This window comes from Micropterus dolomieu, linkage group LG15, assembly GCF_021292245.1.
Source record: "Micropterus dolomieu isolate WLL.071019.BEF.003 ecotype Adirondacks linkage group LG15, ASM2129224v1, whole genome shotgun sequence".
Lineage (NCBI taxonomy): Eukaryota > Metazoa > Chordata > Actinopteri > Centrarchiformes > Centrarchidae > Micropterus > Micropterus dolomieu.
In genome coordinates this window covers 14,496,418-14,519,699 of record NC_060164.1, presented here as the reverse complement: position 1 = coordinate 14,519,699, position 23,282 = coordinate 14,496,418, and the positions used below count along the sequence as shown (strand labels likewise).

Genomic DNA, 23,282 nt, shown 5'->3' with positions numbered 1-23,282 from the left:
TGTCAAACACAGACCAGACTGAAATGTGGGGTTTTTTTCAACAGTGTGATAAAGTTTCTTGTCATATAATTCATTCAGAAAATTAGAACAAAAAAAATGTAATTGTCACATTTCTTCATTGATTTTCTAGAAAATGCGTTACCTCACATATCAATAATATATCAATAATGTGATATACAATGACAGCGATAGGGGATTTTATGCCCATCTATGTCTCTTTCCCCTCTTTTCCTGTTATCTCTCCAATGTCGATTAATCCATAAAATGCCCCCCAAAATAATTAAATATAACAAAGAAAAAATAACTGCTTTAAAAGTGGGAACAACACCACTAACAAAACTAAAACACAACAGCAGGCTTTTCAAAGGGATCATTTTGTAGGGAATTTGCTAAACCATGTGAAAACATTTCTATACCCCCCTGAAGCTGCAGCATTTTGAGAATTGCAAAAACCCTGAAACATAAAGCTCTAAGCAAGAGGTGAAAATATTGCAATTTTGGGGAAGTGTAAATATTTGTAATACACTGCAGCATCTTCAAAAACCAAAAATGCCTTTCTTCTCTGAAAATACACAGCTGACCTGCAACCCATCAGTCTTTTCTTTCCATGTTGGCTTTTATGTTTCAGGTGGAGTAACTAAATTCTACCCTTGATGAATAAGTATATCCAATGAAATCCAAAAACCCCTCATATAATGAGAGGAATCCCAATTCAAACAAGGCAAACATAATCAGTATGGTATTAACTATGCTTATGCAAGACAGCGATATCAGGTGCTCTATATCTAATGCTATGAGAAGAGATTAATGTGTTGTTAGTTGTGTGAGAATATTTCAGTGAGGTTTGTTTTAATCAATATCCCCAGCCACAAAGTGTAACACAGAAAATAATTCACAGCGTGTTCCTCGACTCTGCATTCACTAGGTTGGAACATTCAGTGAGGTGCTCTGAATGTAACCGGCCTTTAAGGGTGAAGAAGCATCATTTTTATCCTGAAATCAAGGCAGAAGGAAAGGGAAGGAAAGTGCACTTGGACAAGAACTGGATACAGGTGGCAGAAAGGCTGACAGGGGCGAAAACACAGTTTGAAAGACAAAAGGTCAAAGTTGAAATGTTTACCTGGGATTCTTCCGGCTGCATGAGTAAAGAAAATGTAAGTATCATGTGTTACCAAAGACACACAAACAGATTGATAGAAAAGGCAAAGCGCAGAATAAGTAAAGTAAATATTACATTTGCACACTTTAGGACACAATTTGTCATGCAATCACAAACATTAAATCTGCTTCACAAACCAAACAAGACAATCAAATACATTTGAAGGTGTATTAGATGCAACTCTGCTGTAATCTCTGTAAGCAAATTGAGAGAAAATCATAACGGTGGTTCTGTGTGAGTTGGCAGAGGACAAACAGCACTGGGGAGGAACCATTTGGCATCACTGTGTTGATTGAACCTGACAGCATTCATGGACTCTAACAAGTATGAATCATCAGGTTGGGCTTAACAGGCACAGCTTGCTCCTCCATCTGTACACTGTCTCAGAAGCACCAAATTTGCCAGAGAAGAATGAGTGGCAGCATAGGTGGTGCCAGCAGATGAACAACAGTTCATCATTAAAAGCAGCCTTCTCCATTTTCAGCTCTGATAGTGAGAGCACAGCGCTTTGAGGATGGCAGACTGTCCATAGCCAAGCGCTGCCGACCACTTTGGTCAAGATGGATGTAAGTAGCAGCCCAGGCACTAGGGGCTGCTAAAAATGCTTTTAAATTCTTAGTCATGTTTTACCAGAGGTTTTAAAAAACCATAATGCCCTTCTGTGTCGACTTGCTGGATTATTGGCTGTAGCTTTTACTATCTGTCTGTCTGCAGCTGAGTCCAGTTTGGCACATACATATAATATTGCTAAAAATTGGTGAAAGAAAATCAGAAAGCTCAACCTGGGACAAAACAGTCATCTTCTTTAGCAAGAAGTGTCCACATATTCCTTAAAGGAATACTTATAGATGAGGAGATTGAAACCACTCTCATATCTGTAAGCTAAATATGAAGCTACAGCCAGCAGCCAGTTAGCTTAGCATAGCACAAAGACAGGAAACAAGAGGAAGCAACTAACTCCGTCTAAAACATACATGCTAATTAACAAAAGCACACAAAAAGAACAATCACTCAAACGTACACACACTTATCCTTGTGAGTGCCTTTTGTTGACTAACCATGAATTGACCTTCAGCTTAGTCATTTTCATTTACGCCACGCACACAAAACCTGACCTGAACACCTTGAATTAGTAAGAATGAACCTCATTTGCAATAATAACCTCACTCTGAATGTCTCAATCTCAAACAGGATCTTAAGAGTGATATATGTAAATATCTATTTTTAAAATCTCCTTTTCTTTTATCTCTTCTCTTTTATGGACTACAGGTCTGAACTTAATGTCCAAAAAACAGACCAGACCAATCATCTCTAAAGAATCGCAGCATACTCTCTACACATTTGTTTGGTCTTAGTTGTGACTTTGATGGCCACTGAGCTTGTAAGAGTGAATTATGCTCACAATTATTCCAGTCTTATAGAACATTTCACACTATTCACACCCAATACTCACATCACTGAATCAACACTACACTTATGCAGATTTGATATAATACTGTATGTGAATTACTGAATGACGGAGGCGGTGGAAGATTGCGGGTGAATGGATGAAATCCAACATGACACTACATTTAACAGAGACGACGATGTTACACTAATGCTTTTCTGTATGTGTGCGTCTGAGTCTGTGCTGACCTTGTTTGATTTCGTCCGCTGTTCTGTCGATGAGAACGTAGAGCGACCACACCACGCAGGTGATGGCGATGACATGGAAGGTGACCGAACACATAATCTTCCTCCTCTCGCTCGCCGTCATCTGGAGCTTCTCCCACTGCGGCAGAGAGCACGAGGGTACAAAGAAAGGACATTTGGGGAGGTCAAAATGAGGCATCAACAATCCATACGCACACATAGATGCATGCATACTTTCAAAAACATACTTGAAATACTTAAAATGCTTATCAAAACGCTCCATAACACTTCTCGGCAGGGTGAGTAAGATCAAGAAGAAAAGTGGCATACAACACACAGAGACCAGGCATCTTGCCTGTCACTGCCTTCACAACAAATCATCAGGAAATGAGCCCAGAGATACAAAGAAAACACACAATACAATGCTAGCACCAGCAGATCGGTTTTGCAAATAAGCTGTATAGGCTCCTCTCAACATGCAAATGCACTACTCATGTATTCAGATGATGAAATGGCATAATTGCAAGGTCATTTTGAGAAGAAGCAGGTGTTGCAGATGAAACCAAGCATCCTTTGATAAACACTTCATACCAAGACCGACATCCCCATCTCATCTGGAATTTCTTTGCAAGCTCACACACGAACAACTTCAATGTTCACCAGCGGGATTCAGAAGCTATTACCATCGGTGCATTTGTTTAAGGCCTTTTGTGCAGCTAATGAAGGGTGGAGGAATTTTAATTAGAGTGTCCTGCTATCTCCAGGCCACAGTGATTGATAAGAGACTTTAATGGAAGTGTACTGCCTCTAAACCATTTGAAATGAATCACCCAAAAAGTTCCGCTTATGAAAACGGCTTCAAAGCTTAGTGTCATGCTTCTATTATCTGCGTGACAGATTGGAGACAGCTTTTGGCATTCTCAGCTTCACAACGAAGGAGTGACGTGAGCTTACGTCACTCCTTCGTTCACAACGGCCTGAATTTATCCACTTTATTACTAAACATGAGCATTATTGACTTTATGTTCCACTTCAGATTAATATGTACTCTACGTACAAACTGTGTCTCACCTTGCGCAGCGGTTTGAGCTTGGTCTCCATGATGAACTCATATTTACAGAGCTCACAGCAGCGAGTGTCAGAGCTCTTGATCCACTGCTGTAGACAGGACTGGTGGACGAAGCGCAGGCTCCCCGTACAGTGGCATGGTGTGATCAGAGGGCTCTCGTCATCCCCTTCACAGTGACAAATCCTACGGGAGCCAAAGAATACAAGTCAACACTAAGCTAGAGGCAAGACAGCTGTAACAAGAGGAAGACATGGTGGAGGAAAGATCAAACAGAGAAAAGTTGGCAGGAAAAGCTGACAGATCCCCAAACTCAAAACTTGTAGCATTCTCTAGTGGCATGTATAATAAGAAAATGCATTTAGAAAACGCTCATTTATTCCACGCTAGCCACAGACATAGGAAAGCACGGCAGGTATAATTTCACATTTATAATAGCATGTTTAGACTCTGAACACAGAGGACAATACATGTCCCACATGACTAAACTCAATCAAGACAAACTAATTTGATTCAAAGCACTTCATTTCGGAAAAAATAATCTTCTATATTTTGCAACGTCGCAGCACAAAATTTCTATCTCTAAAATCTAATCTCACAAGTAGCAATCTTAGTCACAGTGTTGGAGGATCTGATTCACATTGCCTGTAATGATAACTATGCCCCCCCCCACTACAGCCTTTTCACATGAACTCAAGTACACCTTCATCAGCACCAGACATCATGTTCTAAGCGTGCTCTTAAGAATAGATTATAAACTGGATCTTGGATCTGGATATTGTTAAAATATTTTTTCATACAATTCAACGGTCAGTGTTTAGGTTGCTTTGGTCAAGTTTGCATTTGTACTACAACCATACTACCACCAATACCTAAGTATTTCAACTGTTTATCCATTACTTTTAGCGATTTATCGCTCACTTGCTAATGTAGTTTTCACGGACTGATTTGCAACACGTAATGTTCAGGTGTTACAGCTGACTCAGTGTGTGTGTGTGTAAATATATATATTTTTTTAATTAGTAGTAGTAATAATTACTTTAGCTTCTTTTTCAGTCTTTTCACATACCTCCTGACAAATGAGAATAGACGGACACTCTGGGGTACAAGTAGCCCAGGTTGGGAATCACTGCAATACACCACCACAAACCACAAATAACCTTAATTGCATTTTTAAAGCCATGGCACTGCATGCAATTGCATTCAACTAAAAAGCGGTTGGTGCTCAGCCCCAGTAGATGCTTGGTAAAGTATTCTGGGCACAGGTACCGACAACTGGAACATTTGATTAGGTGTCTGCTACCTCTAAGGACTGCTGAACAGGCTTTTCTCAGGGAGAGGAACCAATCAGAAATTTTACATCACACTGAAGCGGTCCCCCTCTCCTCCTCAAGATCATATATCGGACACTGACTGACAGGTTGGAGACATCCACACTAAGGAGGAGTGTATTTGTCTTAAGTGAGACTGTGCCTGCGCATCTGACGACGAGGTAGATTGTGTTAGAATCCAGATTATGTTCACGCTTTCACCAGTAAGTCAGCCAGAGTCTGCAAAGGCAGAGAGTTATAGTGGTAATCGACAAAATGAAGGGGTTGGAGGGGCTATTAGAGCAAGCTATTACCTCCAAGTCAAGCCCACGCCCTTCTTGCAGGAAGCAGTAGCTAAAGTCATTATTATCTCAAAATTCAATGTCAGGACATTAACCTTGTTGCAGCTGTTCAGACCAAGGCAGAGTCCTCAGTGAATGAACAATAAGCCCCAAAATTAGCTGCTGCTTGTTCCACTAAAACACAACTTTGATTAAAAACCAGGGTGTTTAAGTGTAGACAAAGTGCACATGATGCCCCCTGCAGAGGCTTTGAAGTTTAATGGATACAAGTTACACAAGGGAAGGAGCAAACAGTTATTTCAACCTATACCTCAAACTAATGTTTTTCCACCAATGTCTACCATCAGATGCAGAAACCAGGAAAGGCCTCTACAGTTTTTTTTCTCTGAGTGAGATGCAGAGAGCACTTGTATTTCTCTCTGGAGAGGAAGAAACAAGCATAGAAAGGTGTTGAAAAAGCTGAAGGAGAAGAGAGCTCAAATGGGGTTGTCTTTATCCCGGTTCAGGGAAGGATAAAGAACACGTGAAGACATGCATGCACACCCACACATGCCCACACTCTAACACATGTTAGAAAGTGAATGTCTATTTGAAGGCTTCACTGATCTGGCCAAAGCGTTACAAGATTATAAGACAAAGGAGGATAAAAATAGGTAATTTCAATGGCTTCTTAAATAGAGGAGGAGGTGGAGGGAGTGGAATGAAGACCGAGGGATTAAGGGATAGAAGAGCCACAATTAACATCTATGGAAGAGTGCTATTGCTATTGGTTATGGCTGGGCTGCTTTGTTTGTGTTTGTTTGCATGGTTGACAAGATGTTGAACTGCACATTCTCATCCCACTATACTATAGTATACTATACTCCACTCGCAAAAAACAAAAAAATAAAATAAGCCTGGGAACCTGGACTCTTTCCAGGCTTGATGCATGCAGAAATGGACCAATTTGACAAATTATTCTAATGTTGATATGGAATTTTTTTTAAACAAGGGAGGGGATAACCATAGAAAAATCTCTACACCTCCCCATGGAACCACAGTCAATAAACTTCATAAGTGCCTTTAGGGTGAAAGATTTGGGTTTCATGGAGGCCTCACCTGCTAGGAAGAGCCAAGACTGTATATAAACTGCTGCAAAAGCCACTTTAAAGACAGAAATCTCACTAATAGAGCACAAAGGATTCAGCTTCATCCTTCCAAGTAACGTGTACATCTGTACATTTGACAGAATCCCAAACCCCTCTCGCAAATTTACAGCTAAATTTACTGCATCTGTGTCAGCAGCAGCACATTCCAAGCACTGTTAATCATGGGAAGTTAAAATTTAATTTGCATCGCTTGAGCAGCCAAAACACACCCAGTTAACTGTAATTTTAAGATGGCAGAGGCGCCGTTAGAGTATGTGAACATGAAAATGTGAGATGAAAAACAGAGTCGGGAAATCACAAGCACCACAAGCTGAGAGGGAAACAAGCTCGGCAACATTACAGCCTTGGCGAGGCATTCACTTTCTTCCTGTTGTCACTTGTCTGTTTCCTCAATGTGTTGATTTAAGATCACCTCCCTCCAGCTATTCCTTGCTCTGCCCTCGTCCTGAAATGTTTATGTTTTTATTTTCAAATAAATTTTTCAACACCAATCTGTTGTTTTTGCGTTTCTGCTAAACAGATTTTCATAAGGGCTGTATGGGGCAGAGTGTGACATCTGGGGCGTTTTGTTCTCTCCTTTTCTCAGCCTGTTCAGTTTGGTCTTAACAGTTTAAGCGCTACAGTCTGCCAGAGACACACTGATCAGAAACACACAATTCAATTGGTGGAAGCACCACTGGAAGCCATCTCCTTTTTTCCTCCTTTCCGCTCTCTGTAAGTCTTTGGGGTTACTCGCCTCTCCTTGTGCGTTCACACTTGCCTTAAAAGAGAATATTAAATTTGCTCAGAAGAATCTCAGGTTAAGGAATTACACAAACTGTAGTTGGTTTTCACTGCAATGTTTTTGTCCCAGTTTTGTTTGTAACTGGTGCTCTAATAGCACATGCACAAGGACCACATAAGGCAGTGATGCACAGAGCGTCCAAGAGGCAAAGCAAGAAATGGAGAAGGTGAAAAGGCCGTCAAAAAGTAAAGAAACATAAGCCTGACTGTAATAATTGTCATTTGCTTCAAAGGTTGGCCATGTCTATGAAATGAAGTACTGGTTAAATGACACCCCGTTTTACGCTGTTCTGCTTATCGATAGTACACTATACTTTTATAGCGCCTTTCTAGTCAAAGCGCTTTACACTACATGTCACATTAACCCCACATTCATACACTGATGGCAGAGGTTACCGTGCAAGAAACTAATCATTCACACACATTCATAAAAGCAATTTTGAGTTCAGTATCTTGCCAAAAGACATGCAGACTGGAGGAGTCAGGGATCAAACCACCGACCTTCTAATTAGTGGACGACCCGCTCTATCTCCTCAGCCACAGCGTGTCATGCAACGTAGCAATGCACAACCAAAAGTCATGTAAGAAGACAGCTACTAGCCAATGTACATAAATATGTAAGCAATGCACGGTTCTAAAAATAATCAGAGAGATCACTTTGGGAAATGTTTGAGGAAATGCATTCTGTATGTTTGTTAGGATACACACAATGTGTTTTGGTAAAAACAAACAATGAACATTAAAATGTGTTTGTACCTTTAAGTTTCTTTCAAAAAAGGTGATATTGCCGATAAGGAAAGAAACCAACTCACCTCATTTAAGACTTCCAACCATTACTTTCTGAAATATTGTCAATAAAAGAGCTGGCTAATAATTTATGTGCTATTTGTCTGTGAAAAACAACCACCAATCCACACACACACACACACACACACACCAGCCTCTGCTCTGAGGTCATGCTTCAAGCCACCTGACAGAAAGCTGGCACAATGTGTTTGTTTGTGTGTGAGTGTACGTGGTCACAGACTACACAGGCTATTTGGAGCCAATAATCTGCTTCCTGATCTCTGGCCTTCACCTTGCCAATTCTAAGCTCATGTTTCTCCATCAACCCACAGCTGACGTATAAGACATATAATCTCGAACGGAGTACATGCACAGACCACAACTCAGAGGGAACAACAAAAACAAGACAGACATATATAATTGACATTCATTTGTGCTTAAGACTTCTCACTCATTAACCCAGTGAACTGCTGCCAGACGGAGTATTAACAGATACTGTAACCCAGAAGGACACAATGTGATCGACATAGTAAGATCTACCGCTAGCAAGCCTCATCTATGGGGGCCATGCACCCATGACCTGATCTGTAATCAAATATTACTCACAATCTGTCCTTCCTAACATAGCCTGGCTCTGCCAATCAGAATGCGGACAGACTGCCGTGTGAAAAAGACTGATGACAGCCCTGTTGACCCAATCAGACAGACTCCACTGGTTCAGCGTCATTACTGTCCCCACAACTGCTTCTGTTCCACTGTTTCTCAGACGGACACACTCCATTCCTTAATACTATTACATTTTCTACCCTAACCTCTGCCCCTCCATCTTTTCCTTAATATTGCCAATGCCTCCTATTCCTACCTTTACTGCAAAGCATAAAGCATATGGGCTAAATCAATCACACATTTTCACAGCCCATATAAGACACTTTAATGCCTCATCGATCTTGTAACAATGAGAAATTATTTTAAAAACACAGCTTGACAGGACAATGAAAAACATGGCAGAGCACTGAGATAAAACTGGAGTGAAATGAAATGAAATTAAGTGACATTTCTGTTCTAGACCGACATGAGTGGTTGAATCAGGACAGCTGAGGAGCAGGCCTTCTTCAGATTAACAGCTCCATTCCGAACAGGGTGCTGCTGTGGTATAGGATGTTTGCTGGGCAGTTACTACAGGATGAGAAGCTCTCCACTACTCCATGGGGCTCTGGGGTTTACTGCCACTGTAACGGCACAGGGGTGGTCTGGGCTCTACCAAGTCACAGGAAGGGTGGGTGTGGATTACACCATCCAGACAGTCACCCACCTGCAGCAGTCCTCAGATAGTGAATAGGGTGACAGTGGCCCAGTTTTCTCTGACAAAGGGGACGGGCAGCAGTCCAAGTCGTTGTCCTCATCCATATAGCACAGTGGGGCTAGAAAAGCACCTGGCCCAGCCACGGTGACCGTTTCTGGGGTTGCCAGCTGGCCCGTGCCCTTTGGAGCTGGACTGAGCAGGTCTTCCTCAAACACGTCGTCATCTCCCAATAGATCCTCGGGGGGAAACCCTGACTCACTGCCTTCCAGCAGGGCGCTAGAGGACTTGGTGATGTGGAGGTGAGAGGTGTAGCTGCCCAGCTCAGAGCACTGCAGGCTGGCTGAGGTAGAGGATCGAGAGAAGGGGAGGAGGAGACGGAGGAAGTTGGCGCTTGGAGAGTGAAGAGGGTGGAGGTGGGTGTTGGAAAGAGGAGAAGGAGGGGCGATAATGGCGTTGGATGGGAGACAATTGGCGGGAGGTATGCCCAACATGTATTTGTAGTTGTTGGTGAAGGAGGGGACGAGGTGGGGGTGGGTGCGTGTTGAGTACGCCAGATTTGGGTTCTGGTGTGCAGGTGCTGCCGTCAGCTTGCCATTGAGTGTGTGCGCCCTTCGATCCGAGCTGGGCGGTTGAGCAGGCTCGGGCTTCAGCTCCAGCTCTCCCTCAGAGCAGGTGCGATCTATAAAGTGCAGACCACGACAAAGACTGTCTACACGCTGGCCCACGTCGTTCAGAGACGCAGAAAACCGGAGCTTGCCGTTGGCGCGGATGTTGACAGAGGAGGGGCGGAGCAGGGAGAGCCAGTCTCGCTGTTTGGCATGTTTGGAGGCTGGTAAGGCGTCTGCGCAGAGGGTGGTCACTGAAATACCTCCTGAACCTAGACAGGTTTTACCATTAGAATTCAACAGAACCACTGCAGTCTGCTTCTGACAGTCGTGATCCTGACGGCTGCAGTGAAAGTGTTTGTGCACGTGTGTTTATGAAAGAGGAACGTGATTGACGACAGTGGTAAAGGACAGCAGGAGAAGGAACGGGAAAGGACAAAAAAAAAAAATAGAAAAAAGATAAAGAGAAATGGAGAAGACATCATGCATTTGAAAACAAAGGAATTTGAAAATAAAGTAGATAAAAAGGTTTCGGGGGCTTTGTCTTTGCGTGAAAATACCTAGATGACATTTAAAATCTATTTTACAGCAGGATACTGGCAACCAAGACTACTTCCCACAGTGACAGTATATTGTCAAGGGTAAAGGTTGAGCCAACATCGCCCACTGATATGGTTCCTCACCAGTAATGGACTGATAAATAGATTACATTTATTGTCCTCATGGACAATTACTATGGATATAAAATGACATCACTGTCAGTACAAGTGGAATGAGGCTGAAGTGGTTTGTACCTGCAGATGTCCTGGCTGGAGGGAGAAACTGACGTCCTTGAGAAACTGCATGGAGCGTTGACTGAAGTCGGGCTCCCCGCCTAAGGAACAAAACACATGCACAAAAATGTAACTACTATAAGAAATAACTATTGTATTATTCAGAAACAGATTCAAATCATATTTCCTGTGTTGACAGAACAGGGGTCCTGTGTGGTGAGAATTTTCAGGCTATCACGCCTGAATCTGATCTTCACAGAGAGAGTGAGAGCCCACTGAAGCACAGGATGATAAAAAGGAAAAACATAATACTGGCAGTTAATCTATCTGATTAAAGGAGTGCCTGGCAAAATCTGTCTCACTGCGTCACAGATCAGGCACCAGGCTGCCATGGAGCGAAGCGCAGAGACAGACTGTGAGACAGAGGGAGAGTTATGAAGAATGAGGCACTCAGAAAGGCAAAGCTGGAGGACGTGAGGCTGTGGACTTGTTCAGCCTCCACAGAGAATGTTCAAACAGATGCCCCTGCAGGTACAAGGCCTTTATAATAAAAACACCTTCAGAATTATCTATTGTAGCTTTCACCAATATTTATTTTACACAAACGGCATGGTGAGGATTTTGTAAAACGGTCTTTGATATTAAGAGGAAACTCCTAGTTTATTACTGTATGGGCTTTATTTACAAAGTTTTGGTGCTTATGATCACATTTTACTGCTGAGATCTGGGAACACAACAACATCCCTACAACAAAGTCTGATAGGGCAAGAAACACGAGCAGTCAGATGATCATACAAGACAACAGTGTAGCCAGATTTATAAACTACTTTATAAGAATTCACTGAAAGTCGTAAATGTCGGTAAAGGCTGCGATCACGTATGTTCATGCATGTTCTCCCCGTGTCTGCGTGGGTTCTCTCCGGATGCTCCGGCTTCCTCTCACCGTCCAAAGACATGCAGGCTAGGTGAATTGGTGTCTCCAAAATTGTCCTTAGGTGTGAATGTTAGTGTGAGTGGTTGTTTGTCTATGTGTGGCCCTGCGATGGACTGGCGACCTGTCCAGGGTATACCCCGCCTTTCGCCCAATGGGATTGGCTCCAGCCCCCCACGACCCTGTACGCAGGATAAGCAGTTGACGATGGATGGATGTTACTTTTGCAGTGTTACATTTTTGAAGCACTTCATTAACAAGTGAAAAAGGGTTTAATGTAGTCCTGGGTAGTTTAAGAACCGAGGAACGCATTAAAAGGTTAATCCAGACTATTTCTTGGCAGTCCCAGTGCTGCCCAGTGATAGTTTACAGACTGGGCAGGAGTGACGATAAAGAACGGGATCAAATGATGTTTGGATTGCAAACGTAAAGAAACAGGGGGCCTGGTAATTTCAATACGAAACTAATTACCTATTGATTTCATTTCTAACTAGGGGGAAATTTATAGCTCAGGCCTTGGCACAAATCAATAGAAAATTCAATGTCCAGCTATGCCCTTCGGTCTGTTTTTCTGTCTGTACATGAGCAGCACAGCTTCTTTTTAACTACCTTTTTTCACTTGCACAAACATGCCGTCCTTCTTATTTCTATTGTCATTCTTTAATAGTTCTTTCAAGGTTGCAGGTTCACCACGTAGTTTAATTTCTCTTTAATATCTAATCTTATGTTATTTTAATAGTTCATATTCAAGTCTGCTGTTTGAAGTTCCTGCAGGAGTCTGGACTATAAATGTAAAATAAACAGAAGTTGGTAAGAAACAGAAAGATCAGATTAAAGCAATAAAACATTATTTTGCAACTAGCACTGTATCTCCACTTCAGCAGTGACTAAAAACAAGAAAGTGAAGACAGACTCTTAAGCTAAAGCATCGTGTGACGGAAATCTGAATATAAACAGATAAAAAAGAGGTAGATCAAGATTATATCGATGACAATTGATGGCATCTTTATTCCTTATTTTATTCTACCTGTGTAAACATAAGGTTCCAGTACCGTTTTGCCTCGGTTAATAACTCATGTTTTCATCTCGTGTGAGTTGGCCAATAGATAACCAACTCTGTCTCTGAGCAGGGTCAAACACCAGAGTGATGATTATATAGTTAGTTATATAGATAGCAATGATTAACTTCCTAACAGCCTGTATGACTCTTCAGACTTCTACTAAGAATCTCTCATAACTGCTCTCTCTTGTGATGAGGACCTTTGATGATTAAACAAAAGCTTTTGTTTCAATCAATAAACAAAACAGTGCAGACAATGATATTTCAAAACTGTGTCAGGTGGCCTTGTCTAAAGTCACTTTTTACTCTTGAAATGAAAGTGTGAAAATAATTAAATTAATTTTAATGAATCCATTCAGTTCTTGATTCACTCGGTTCTTTGGTTCTGATGTGCCAATTACATACGATCCAGCCTTAAATGATATTCACTGTATGAATACCTGTTCATTTTGCTTGAAACAGAGTCCCAGTTTATTATCAAAAGTACTTATTTAACCTCTCTCCATGAGCACTCCCACCCTCCACACACAGACTTCATCCAAGCATAAATAATTCTATTTTGTACATTTCTTCCTTCTTTGAAGTTCTCAAACACCTCACAGCCATTACCTCGGCCTCCATTCTTCTTTTACCGTCTCCATCTGTACCTGGAGAGAGTAACTGCTCTCATTTTCTAGCCACCGGGGCCTTTTAAGGAATAACCTTTAAAATCTAACAGGAACAATAAATCACTGCCTCCCAGTGAGGAGCTTCTAACAAGCCGGACACATCTCTGAACAGGCTGTGTGTATGGACCAGATTTTGACAAGATGCCAATAGAAAAGCAACATAGAAGATAGGAATCATAATTCATTCTTGAAAACAATACAAAACAATCCCAAGGTGTCAAAATCCATTTAGCCTCATCAACATCACTTTCACATCAAACTGTAATCTGTTTTCTTTTTTACTTATTTTATAGTTCAAAAAATACATACTTTACATTTTTATGTTTGAAAAAACAATCCAAATTCAAGGTCCACTTACTAGATATGAATAGATACTAGATACTAGAGTTTGCTCAGTTGTGATGGGACAATAATGGAGGTAGACCATGTTATAGGGTTGACAGTTCTGGCAAAAGCTAGCAAGAGGACTTTAAGACTGTACTCTTTCCAAGGTCAAAAACAAACTTTAAAAGGACTAGTTTAATATTTTAGGAAATGTTTATTGACTTTCTAGCTGCGGGTTCAATGAGAAGATCAATACCACTCAAGATTCATTGAAGTATAATCAGATTAATCTATCATACAGTTGATCACTGTAGGTGAAGCCCTACATAGCTGACAACCTACTATGAGCCACCTTTGTAGCAGTGATTGTGTGATCAGGGTGCTTTCCATTAGTGGTTATATTATTTTTTTGACTTTCCTCCATAGGTTTCATTGTATTTGCAGACAAAGAAGCAATAATGGCATTTTTCACCCATAGCATTTTGTTATAAAACCATTCAAGCCTGGTTTCTCCAAGGACTGGAGCCAGCTTCAGCAGCAGTACCTGTAAAAATGAGCTATGCTGCCTGCAATTCAACAAAGAAAACAAACTATGATATGTTCCAAGAAATTAACAATTATTTTCTTAAAAATAGTGGTGTGCCTCTGTGCCTTTTTTCAACACCAGTGGTCTGCCAATCTGGTGCTGTACAGCTCTGGAGGACAGACTCGGGATGCGCACCACAGCAATGGAGCCCGAAACGCAGCAAAACTGCAGCAACTTGAATTTTAGAGCACCACCAGATGTTTGGCTGAGTATAAAAGGCAGCCCACTGAGCACTGGGTGGCCGCTTTGTGTCTTTATAGAGGACTGTAATAGTTTAATTACCTTCCCAAACAGCGTAGGAGGCATAGCACAGCTCCCTGGCACGGTGCTAGAGAGACAGCTAAGCCTCCTGACCTCGCCGAACGGAAACTCACCTCCTGCCAAATCACCGGGCTATCCTGAGCCCACTAAAGCTTTCAGAGCTGCTTTTATAAATTCTACACTGACCATTTATTTATTATTAAACATTTTAGGATGAACAACAACGTACAAGGTCATTAAACAAAATGGGTATAAGGGATGCAGTTCAACATCACATATACATTGATAATAGGACTGCAAAGCATTAAGAGTTGATCTACTATTTTCGGGGAAAACCAGCACACAGAGCCAGTAAACATCAAATTATATCTTCTCAAGACACATCTTCCTGTTTGAGTACACATCTGTGTGTCAATAGTGATGATCCAAAAAATAAAAAATAAAACATTAAATTAAATAGGTAAAGGAAGTAAGGGTCAGTCCACACAGATGTCCAGGGGAAGCATACAACAGAGAGTAGTGCACAAGAGGTCAAGGTCATGCATGTCCATCCACTTTCACACATTTCACACTGGCCTCAGTTCAAACTCAGAGGGAGGAGTTAATTGTACTGCAAGCAGTAGATCTTTACACATCTATCTTCAACATATATATGTTTATGGTGTTTCACAGATGGAAAAAAGACAGAAACATTGCTGAGCATCTGCACAAGGAGGAAACTCCATTTTTTTGGTTAACAAAAACTCCACCTTTCTTTCACAACTCTCTTTCTAAACAGCTCGATAAAAGACACCTTCTGAATGAATGAATCCATGAACAAACAAATACAATCCAGACAACAGATAATGAATTTTGGGCTTTGGATATACGTATATATTTATATCTAAATCCTTACCCCCCACCACCATCATCACATTGACAAGCTCACTGATGGAAGCAATATCATCTTTATGAAACAACTCACCCCCTGGCTAAATGCTGCATCTTGTTTTCCTATTATTATATAAATCTTTCTCTCCTGGTTTGTTTGTGTGTGTGTGTGTGTGTGTGTGTGTGTGTGTGTGTGTGTGTGTGTGTGTGTGTGTGTGTGTGTGTGTGTGTGTGTGTGTGTGTGTGTGTGTGTCTCTCTCTCATGACAGGTGTTACAGGGGGTGTCTTACAAGTAACTGGATATCTAGAGAGCAGATTTGTCCGAGTCTTCCGCTAAGAGGAGAATGCTGCTCGATTAAAGAAAACACCAACAGTTCAGAGACTGTCAGCATGAAAAAAGCCAGAAGCTAGAAGCTATAAAGTCCCCTGCCTGGTTATCAGTATAAAACTACAGCCAGTGCTTTGACAGAATGAACAAATTCTTTGGTATTTGAGCGTTCACATACGAATTATCCTGACCGTATTGTCATGCCAAGCTGGAGATGTTATAAAATATTCCTCTCAGGCCTATGCTGTGGTTATTTATGCAGAGAGATATCATTTAAGTAGGTCAACAATTGGATACGAGTACATTCATTTTTGATTTGATCTGACACGAGCCGATGTGAATCAGCTTGAATTTGTGCCATGTGAAGCAGCGCAGGGTTTGTTTTGGTGTCCTTATTTTGAGTCTGGCTGGAGCTCATGTGGAAATAAATTAAATAAATCGTGTTATCAGCGAAGCTCTCCCATTAAACTGTCTTCAGCAGCTCATATAGACAAGACACTTGTAAATTAACAGGGGTTCTTACCAGCTGTACATTTTACCTTGATCCATAAAGTGCCTTTATCTTTCATTTTCTGGAGCTATGCGTCATAAATAAACTTGCCCTACATTTTATATTCTTTCAGCAAGAAAGGAACATTTGAGTCACTGCTGGAAATATGAAATCCTCCATCTCATTCTGCCAATACTGCAGAGAGGGGGAAACTGCATATATGCATGAAATAATCTTGTGTCGTTTCACAGATCATATTCTGATTCAAGTAGCTTCCAGGGAAAGTGGTTTCAGGGAGACTGTGTTACCGAAAATATATTACACCTCTATATCAATCTGCTTTTAAATATTGTGATTTTAGTTTAAGTCTTTGACAATATCTGTCAGGAATTTGGAAAGGACTTCTTTCAGGTATTTCCAACTGGTCTAAAAATTCAAACCAGCAACCTTTCCAGTCACAAGTTACTCGCACGGGTGAGACTCATGGCAGACTTGAGAGCCCAGAGGACATTTAATACAGATTTAAAACCTGCCAGTTCCTTTAGAAAGGAACAGGGAACACCAGCTGGCAGGCAGACTGCTGATTATTAATTAAAGCTGTAAAACTTAGTTGTTCAAACTTTATATCTATCACTTCATTACACACACATTTATCAGAAGAATGGCGGACTAGGTAGGAAATTCAATGATATTGCACGTTGTTCAGAAACTGCTAAACAAGCCCAGCCCTCCGTTCACAGATGAAATACCTGGCGCTCAGATTTCTTGGCCATCTTGTGTGTGTTTCACACTTGACTAAATGAATTCATCACCATCACATACTGATACATGATACTATATCATATTCAGCCTTGTTCAAACTAGATAATATTTGGAATTACCGAGATGCCCCATGCTGATCTGTAAAAAAAAACAAGGAGTGTTTTATTGGTTTCAGCTTTTTTAAGCCTCCTTAAACTATCAACCAAACTATCCTGCCACAGCAGCTCCAGACCGACACTGCTCTCTCCACAGGCTAAACAAAACCCTGTTGGAAACCTTTAAAGGAATAGTTCATTTTGGGAAATTCGCTTATTCGCTGTCTTGCTGAGAGTTTGAGGAGAAATTTGATCCAACTCTCATATCTTTTACAGTTTTTTTACAGGAATGAAACAAACAAGATTCAGTGTGTTAATTTGTGAGCTTCAAATGTGCTGGTAGGTTGTGTTACCTTCAGTCAGAGCAAGGCAAGCTTTCCCCGTTTCCAGCCTTTATGCTAAGCTAAGGGGAATGCTATTTTTGTTCAGGCATTTGTCAAGCATATCTTACTTATATGAGCCTTAGTTTCATAATTTCAGATATCATTTTTATCAGAGACCAAAGGTGATTACAGACACAAGACAACACATGGTTATCTTACTTTAAAATTATTAACCAAAGTGATCCCTTGTAAACATTTGAAAGTGCACTTCCTGGTTCAACTTTGACAGACTTTCTACTGACTGCAGTTTTGCACGCAACACAATTTTACAATGTAATGAATGACATTTTAGGTTTGTGTACTTTTGGTTTCACTATGAGTGGTGTAGAGAAGTGGGTTAAAGCGGGGATTTGTTTGGTTGGGCCACTCATGCTGCTTGCCTAAATGTACTCTGTTATAAAGCTGTGGTGTTTGGATCTCTCAAATTTAATTGGTGAGCAAAACTGTATCATATCCAAGAATGACAGCTACAAAAACAAGACTCCAGGTGTACAAGAACAGAATTTTCTCTCTGTAGCACAGTGCCACGGTTGATTTTACTTTCACTGTACATCTGTTATCAGCTATCAAACTGATATAGATTTAAGAATATCTTAAATTGTGAATTCAAATCAATACCATAAACAATCAGTGAGTTAAGAGTTTACGTAAAGTGGTCAGTGTTTTTTTTACTGACCCCTGCACTATACACCTCTCTTGTCCCCTCCCCCAGAGTCCTTAAGTTAAAAGAGCGAATGGCTCGTGGATCAGCCATTATTGCCAGAGCGGTCCCCTGTTGATGAGGTGACCCTGACATCTATTAGTACAAGTAAAAGGTTTATCCTGTAAGAGGCTCAGGAGAACAAGGATTGAAACCCTCGAGTCAGATTCAATTCAGGCCGTAGCACTGCCCGGGGGAGTGATGGAGAGGACAGGGAGGAAAGACGGGGAAAAAATAGAGAAAGACAAGAGTCACAGAGAGAAGAGGCTTGTCTGACAGACACACTGAGCTGAGGTGTAAAGACAGACACGTCTGCTCTCGGGAGGTTGATTTTGGAGGCAGCTCTGATTGGGACGAAGTGATGCGAGTGGGCTAGGTTATCTATCAGCTGTTCTCACTCCATTGCATGTCTATCTGTCCTGTCAATCTCTTTCCTCCACAACTCACCTCACCGCTGCCCTCCTGTCTATACGTTCTTTCCCTTTTCACTCCCTGTGGCAGAGGAAGGCCATACATCATTGATTCAAACTTTTCTATTTGTGTGTGCTTTGCTCACCTTTGATATATTGCTGGACCTGCTTGCAGAATGACCCAGAGGCTTTTCATTCTGTAAAAGAAGAAAAGAAAGACAGCTCCAGTGAGTGAAAAAACACATTCAGAAACCTGTCCAATTTACATATGAATTCTGCAAAGTGAGAATTGGCATATGCCCCATAATTACCATTGGCATCACACTTTATTTGTAATAGATAGTGCTGTGCAATGACAGCTGTTTGACATAAACACATAATTCACATGACCATTTCAGAACAGACATAAACTGTTACTATGAGACTATGTATGAGTCTGTGGAGAACTTCAAGTAGGTGCAGGGGTGCTGTGAGCTAAATGCTAACATTAGCATGCTAATATGCTCACAATGACAATGCTAACATGCTAATGGTTAGCAGTAACAATGTTTACCATGTTCACAAGCTTAGATCATCGTGTCAGAATGCTAATTAGCAATAAACACAAGCAACAGTTGAGGCTGGAATGTCATTTGTTTAGCAGATATTTGTTCAGAGACAAAAGTACTGGACAAAAGGACATTTTGATCTGATAATGGTGCTATGGTACAAATCATCCTGAGGCGGACATCATGACTATCTATTTAGTAGTTTATTAATTTCACTAAAATCCAAAAAATCTCAACCTCATGGTGGCGCTTGAGGTAAAGTCAGATTGCCAAGTCAGTAGGATTGGATAGGGTAGGATGTCTGGGTACCATGAGTCTCTGTTCCAAATTTAATGGCAATCCAATTAACATTGTTTGTGAGATATTTCAGTCAGGACCAAAGAGGTGAATTGACTAATATAGCCACCCACTGAGCCATGCTGTTAGTGTAGCTAAATGACAATATACGCAGATAAGCCTAAGTTTTTATAGTGTAGATATGGTAATATGAATGTAGAAATACTATAGTCTTTAGCAGGAATAGATTCATAGTCTCCTAAGGAGCACAACAAAATTTAATTCCTCAGCTGCAGTTTGCCATCTTATGTTGGAAATTAAGTTCTTCTGGCACAACACAAAAAGGAAGACAAGATGTCACATAAGGCAACTATCCAAACTCCAAATCAAATGGTGTCACAATATTTGTAACATTACCCAGGGAGCGACATGGGCCAATACTGTCAGCACAGTAAAGTTTTGTTTTGAGCACAAATGATCGACGATTCCCACTCAGTGCTCTCAGCTTGCATCAGAAACGCAGATAAACAGCCACTAGGGTGTTGTGCTGCATTCAGTGTTGGTATTAAAGCCTTGTGTGGTTCCTTAATGAGTAATCAATCATAGATACAAAATGCCGAGTTCACACCGGGTCTGACAGGGCTGTGGTGCTTTGGACACTAACAAATCTTTGTAAATCAGCTATCTGGGGAGAGTTTTTTTTAACTGTCTATATAATGTACACATGGAAGCATAGCCACATTAAAAGTGGGTAAAGATTTCCTCCAAGCTCTCATCAAGTACAGTGCACACAGTAGACTACACATGGATGCTTATTATATAACCCTAGAAATCAACCAATATTATATATTATTTTAAGCCATTTAAAAAAAAAACAAAAAAAAAACGTATATTTTCTAAAATTTGACTTGATGATGGTGCTAGATGACAGGTCAGACCTTCAGAGTGATTACAATTCGTCCCAAGAGAGCATAGACGTCTTGACCAAATTACGTGGCAATCCATTGAATTGTCCTTGAGATATTTCAGACCAACTGACAGACATTGCCATTCCTAGGACACACCACTAGCTGCTTAAAACAAGTCATTTTCTAGATTATTCTACATTTTTTCACTTGTTTTAAGAATTTAAAGATTTTGGGACTCATTGGGACACACACTGACAGGCAGCATATGTTTGTGTGGAAATCTCGACCCTGAGAACTTCCCTCATGTTGTTCAGAAGCAGCAGCAGCTTAAGTGTTACCTCTGCCATCCTCCTCCAAACAGGAAGTACATTAACCTTGCACACAGAAACTCATGAACCATAAGTCTACACACACACACACACACACACACACACACACACACAACCCAAGACAACATGATGTGCTTCCAATCCTTAATTACTGTAGCGCCTCTCGTGTCCTCGCCGTGACTAGTTGCCATGGTGATAGAGTATACTGTATGTGCCAAGTCTTTCTATCAATCCCTGCTTCCTTTCATCCTCATCCTTATTTTCATTCTGTCTCACAAAATGCCTCAGGACAAGACACACACACACACACACACACACACACCCCCGTGGTCACACAGACCCTCCCAGCCATACTGATGTCAACTTGTTTCTGAGATGTAACAATGATAATTGTTTTCATCAGCTGCGTTTGGATAACACAAACATTCAAATACTTGACCTTTAAACTACCGTCACACCCTCGACCGGTCTTATTGGGAGCAAAGGGCTATGATTTGTGGTCAGTGTAGAGACTGCAATTAAACACACATCAGACATCTCTCCTATGTCTCACCTCTAATTCTCCAACAGTCAACTGTTCACTTAGCAACAGCAAAAGCTTCCATTATCTGCTGAGGCAAAGAGCTGACATTAAGAAGAAAACTAAATTCTGAATTTCCCATCACTTTGACAAACTAAAATGTCAGCTGCGATGCAGTGGCCATTATCTCCGATCTCAGACTGTAGGCATCTTGTGTTTTAATCTGAATGAGGACAGAAAAAGCCTTCAAATCCCCCCACTAAAGTTTGTATGTTTTGCACCAGTGGTTCTGCTGATATAAACTGCATAGAGGGGCATGAGCTCTGTCTTTTACTGTAATAGTGGATTAAAATGAAACAGTTCTCATCCATCTCCATGTCATTACCTCTTTACCTCCTTTCATACAATGCCACAAAATGGTAAATACAGCTCTTAATGGGTGCAATTTGAGCACAAAATCAATTGTCAGATTGTCATGGAGGATAAAAATATATATAAATAAAATATCACTTTTTACAGGACATGACAGCCTGGGATAAAAGGCGAAGCAAAAGAATAGAACAAATTGATGATCCTTGCCCTTAATCCTTCCTTCTTGTCCAAAAATGGAGTAACAAGCAGATATGCCCGGACCAAGGGTTTCTGGAGAATAACAAGGCCACAAATGGACCAATGACGTTTATAGTCAGCAGTCATTACAGCAGAGAGGCTGCAGACGGTTGACAAAAGATGAGGAAGGAAATAAATCAACACCATTTCTGTGCGTCCTCCCTTTCTTTCTAACCCCATTTTTCTAAAAATCCTCTCTCTCAAACTGTGTTACCTCCAGGACAAAGTCTGGGACTCACCTTCACTGCCACCATGACTGTAGACTATAAAGGGCGGTATTCTCTGGGTTCATGCATAATTCTGATATAGAAGGTTTCAGGTTTCACAGTCCGCTGTGTCCGTCTTTCTCCACCTCCTCTGTGGGTCTGTTCGCAGCTCCAGGCTTTGATAACACAACTTTCAGACTGGAGCTTGTAAGAAAACGAAGCTTAGGAGACTACTGCAGAGCGGGAGGAAAGGTTGTGTTCACAGGCATCATGGCGTCTTTCAGGGCTCTGTTCTTGGCCCACAGGGAGGAGAGCTCAGCCTTTATTTTTTATAGCCACTTTTATGCAAAAATCTCAAAAGATAAAACCTTTGTGGATTTAACCCAGCTTCTTTGACATGCATCTATTCTTCATGAAGTTACAATCCTCAATTGAGCTTTATTAAAAACTAGTTAAATCCACCATCTGTGCTGTCAGATTGAACTGCAAACTAAACAGGGCTAGAGGTGAAATAATTCAGTCAATCTGAATCAATCAAGAAATCAACTGGCAACAACTTTTATTAATCATTTCAGTTATTTATAAAATCAATAATAAAAACAATCATTAGTTGCACCCCTTAAAACATTTAGATATTTTGTCATTCCATGAACCAACCAGGTAAATATGTTGTTCTGTATTAGACAACAGAATTATGCCAATATATAACTTTCGTTCTTGTTTCTGCACAATTTCACACCACCATCAAGAGGCAGCACATAAAGAGGTTTATGGTTTGAGGTCAGCAGCTTCTCAGAATACAAACATACTCCCAGCATGGGTGCACTCACCTATACTATAGGAGTATCAGTTCTAACACAGACATGAAACTTGATTTCACACGATAGTTCAGGGTCACAGATGAGAGCTGCTTGGCAAGCTTGACACCCTTCCTCTTGTCATGTAAGATTGAGAGTTTGTTTTTTTGTTTGTTTGTTTTTTTTTTAAAAACCTGTCCTGCCCAGCAGCCTGGTATAGAGTATGAAGGGCTGGATACCATGTTGTGCCAGATAGATTTTACTTTAACAAGAGAGTATTAATATACTCCTTTGTCTGTTTTATTATTTATTTAAATATGTATTGATTTGTCACGGGGCCGGGCAGGGGGGGCA

The 23,282-nt window shown here is 40.9% G+C and overlaps 1 protein-coding gene across 5 annotated transcripts in view; it reads right to left on the bottom strand.

The window, feature by feature from the left end:
- Window positions 1–23,282, bottom strand: part of march8 (membrane-associated ring finger (C3HC4) 8) — a 79,033-nt gene that overhangs the window by 3,722 nt on the left and 52,029 nt on the right. For 3 of the 5 annotated variants that reach the window (XM_046070573.1, XM_046070572.1, XM_046070575.1), the window contains 5 exons: window positions 18,882–18,932; window positions 10,889–10,968; window positions 3,863–4,043; window positions 2,795–2,930; window positions 1,121–1,135 (listed from right to left, as the gene is read on the bottom strand). In XM_046070573.1, the coding sequence (XP_045926529.1) occupies window positions 1,121–1,135; window positions 2,795–2,930; window positions 3,863–4,043; window positions 10,889–10,968; window positions 18,882–18,932 (463 nt within the window). The remainder of the gene's footprint in view (window positions 1–1,120; window positions 1,136–2,794; window positions 2,931–3,862; window positions 4,044–10,888; window positions 10,969–18,881; window positions 18,933–23,282) is intronic. The other 2 variants (XM_046070574.1, XM_046070576.1) reach the window with 1 other exon arrangement.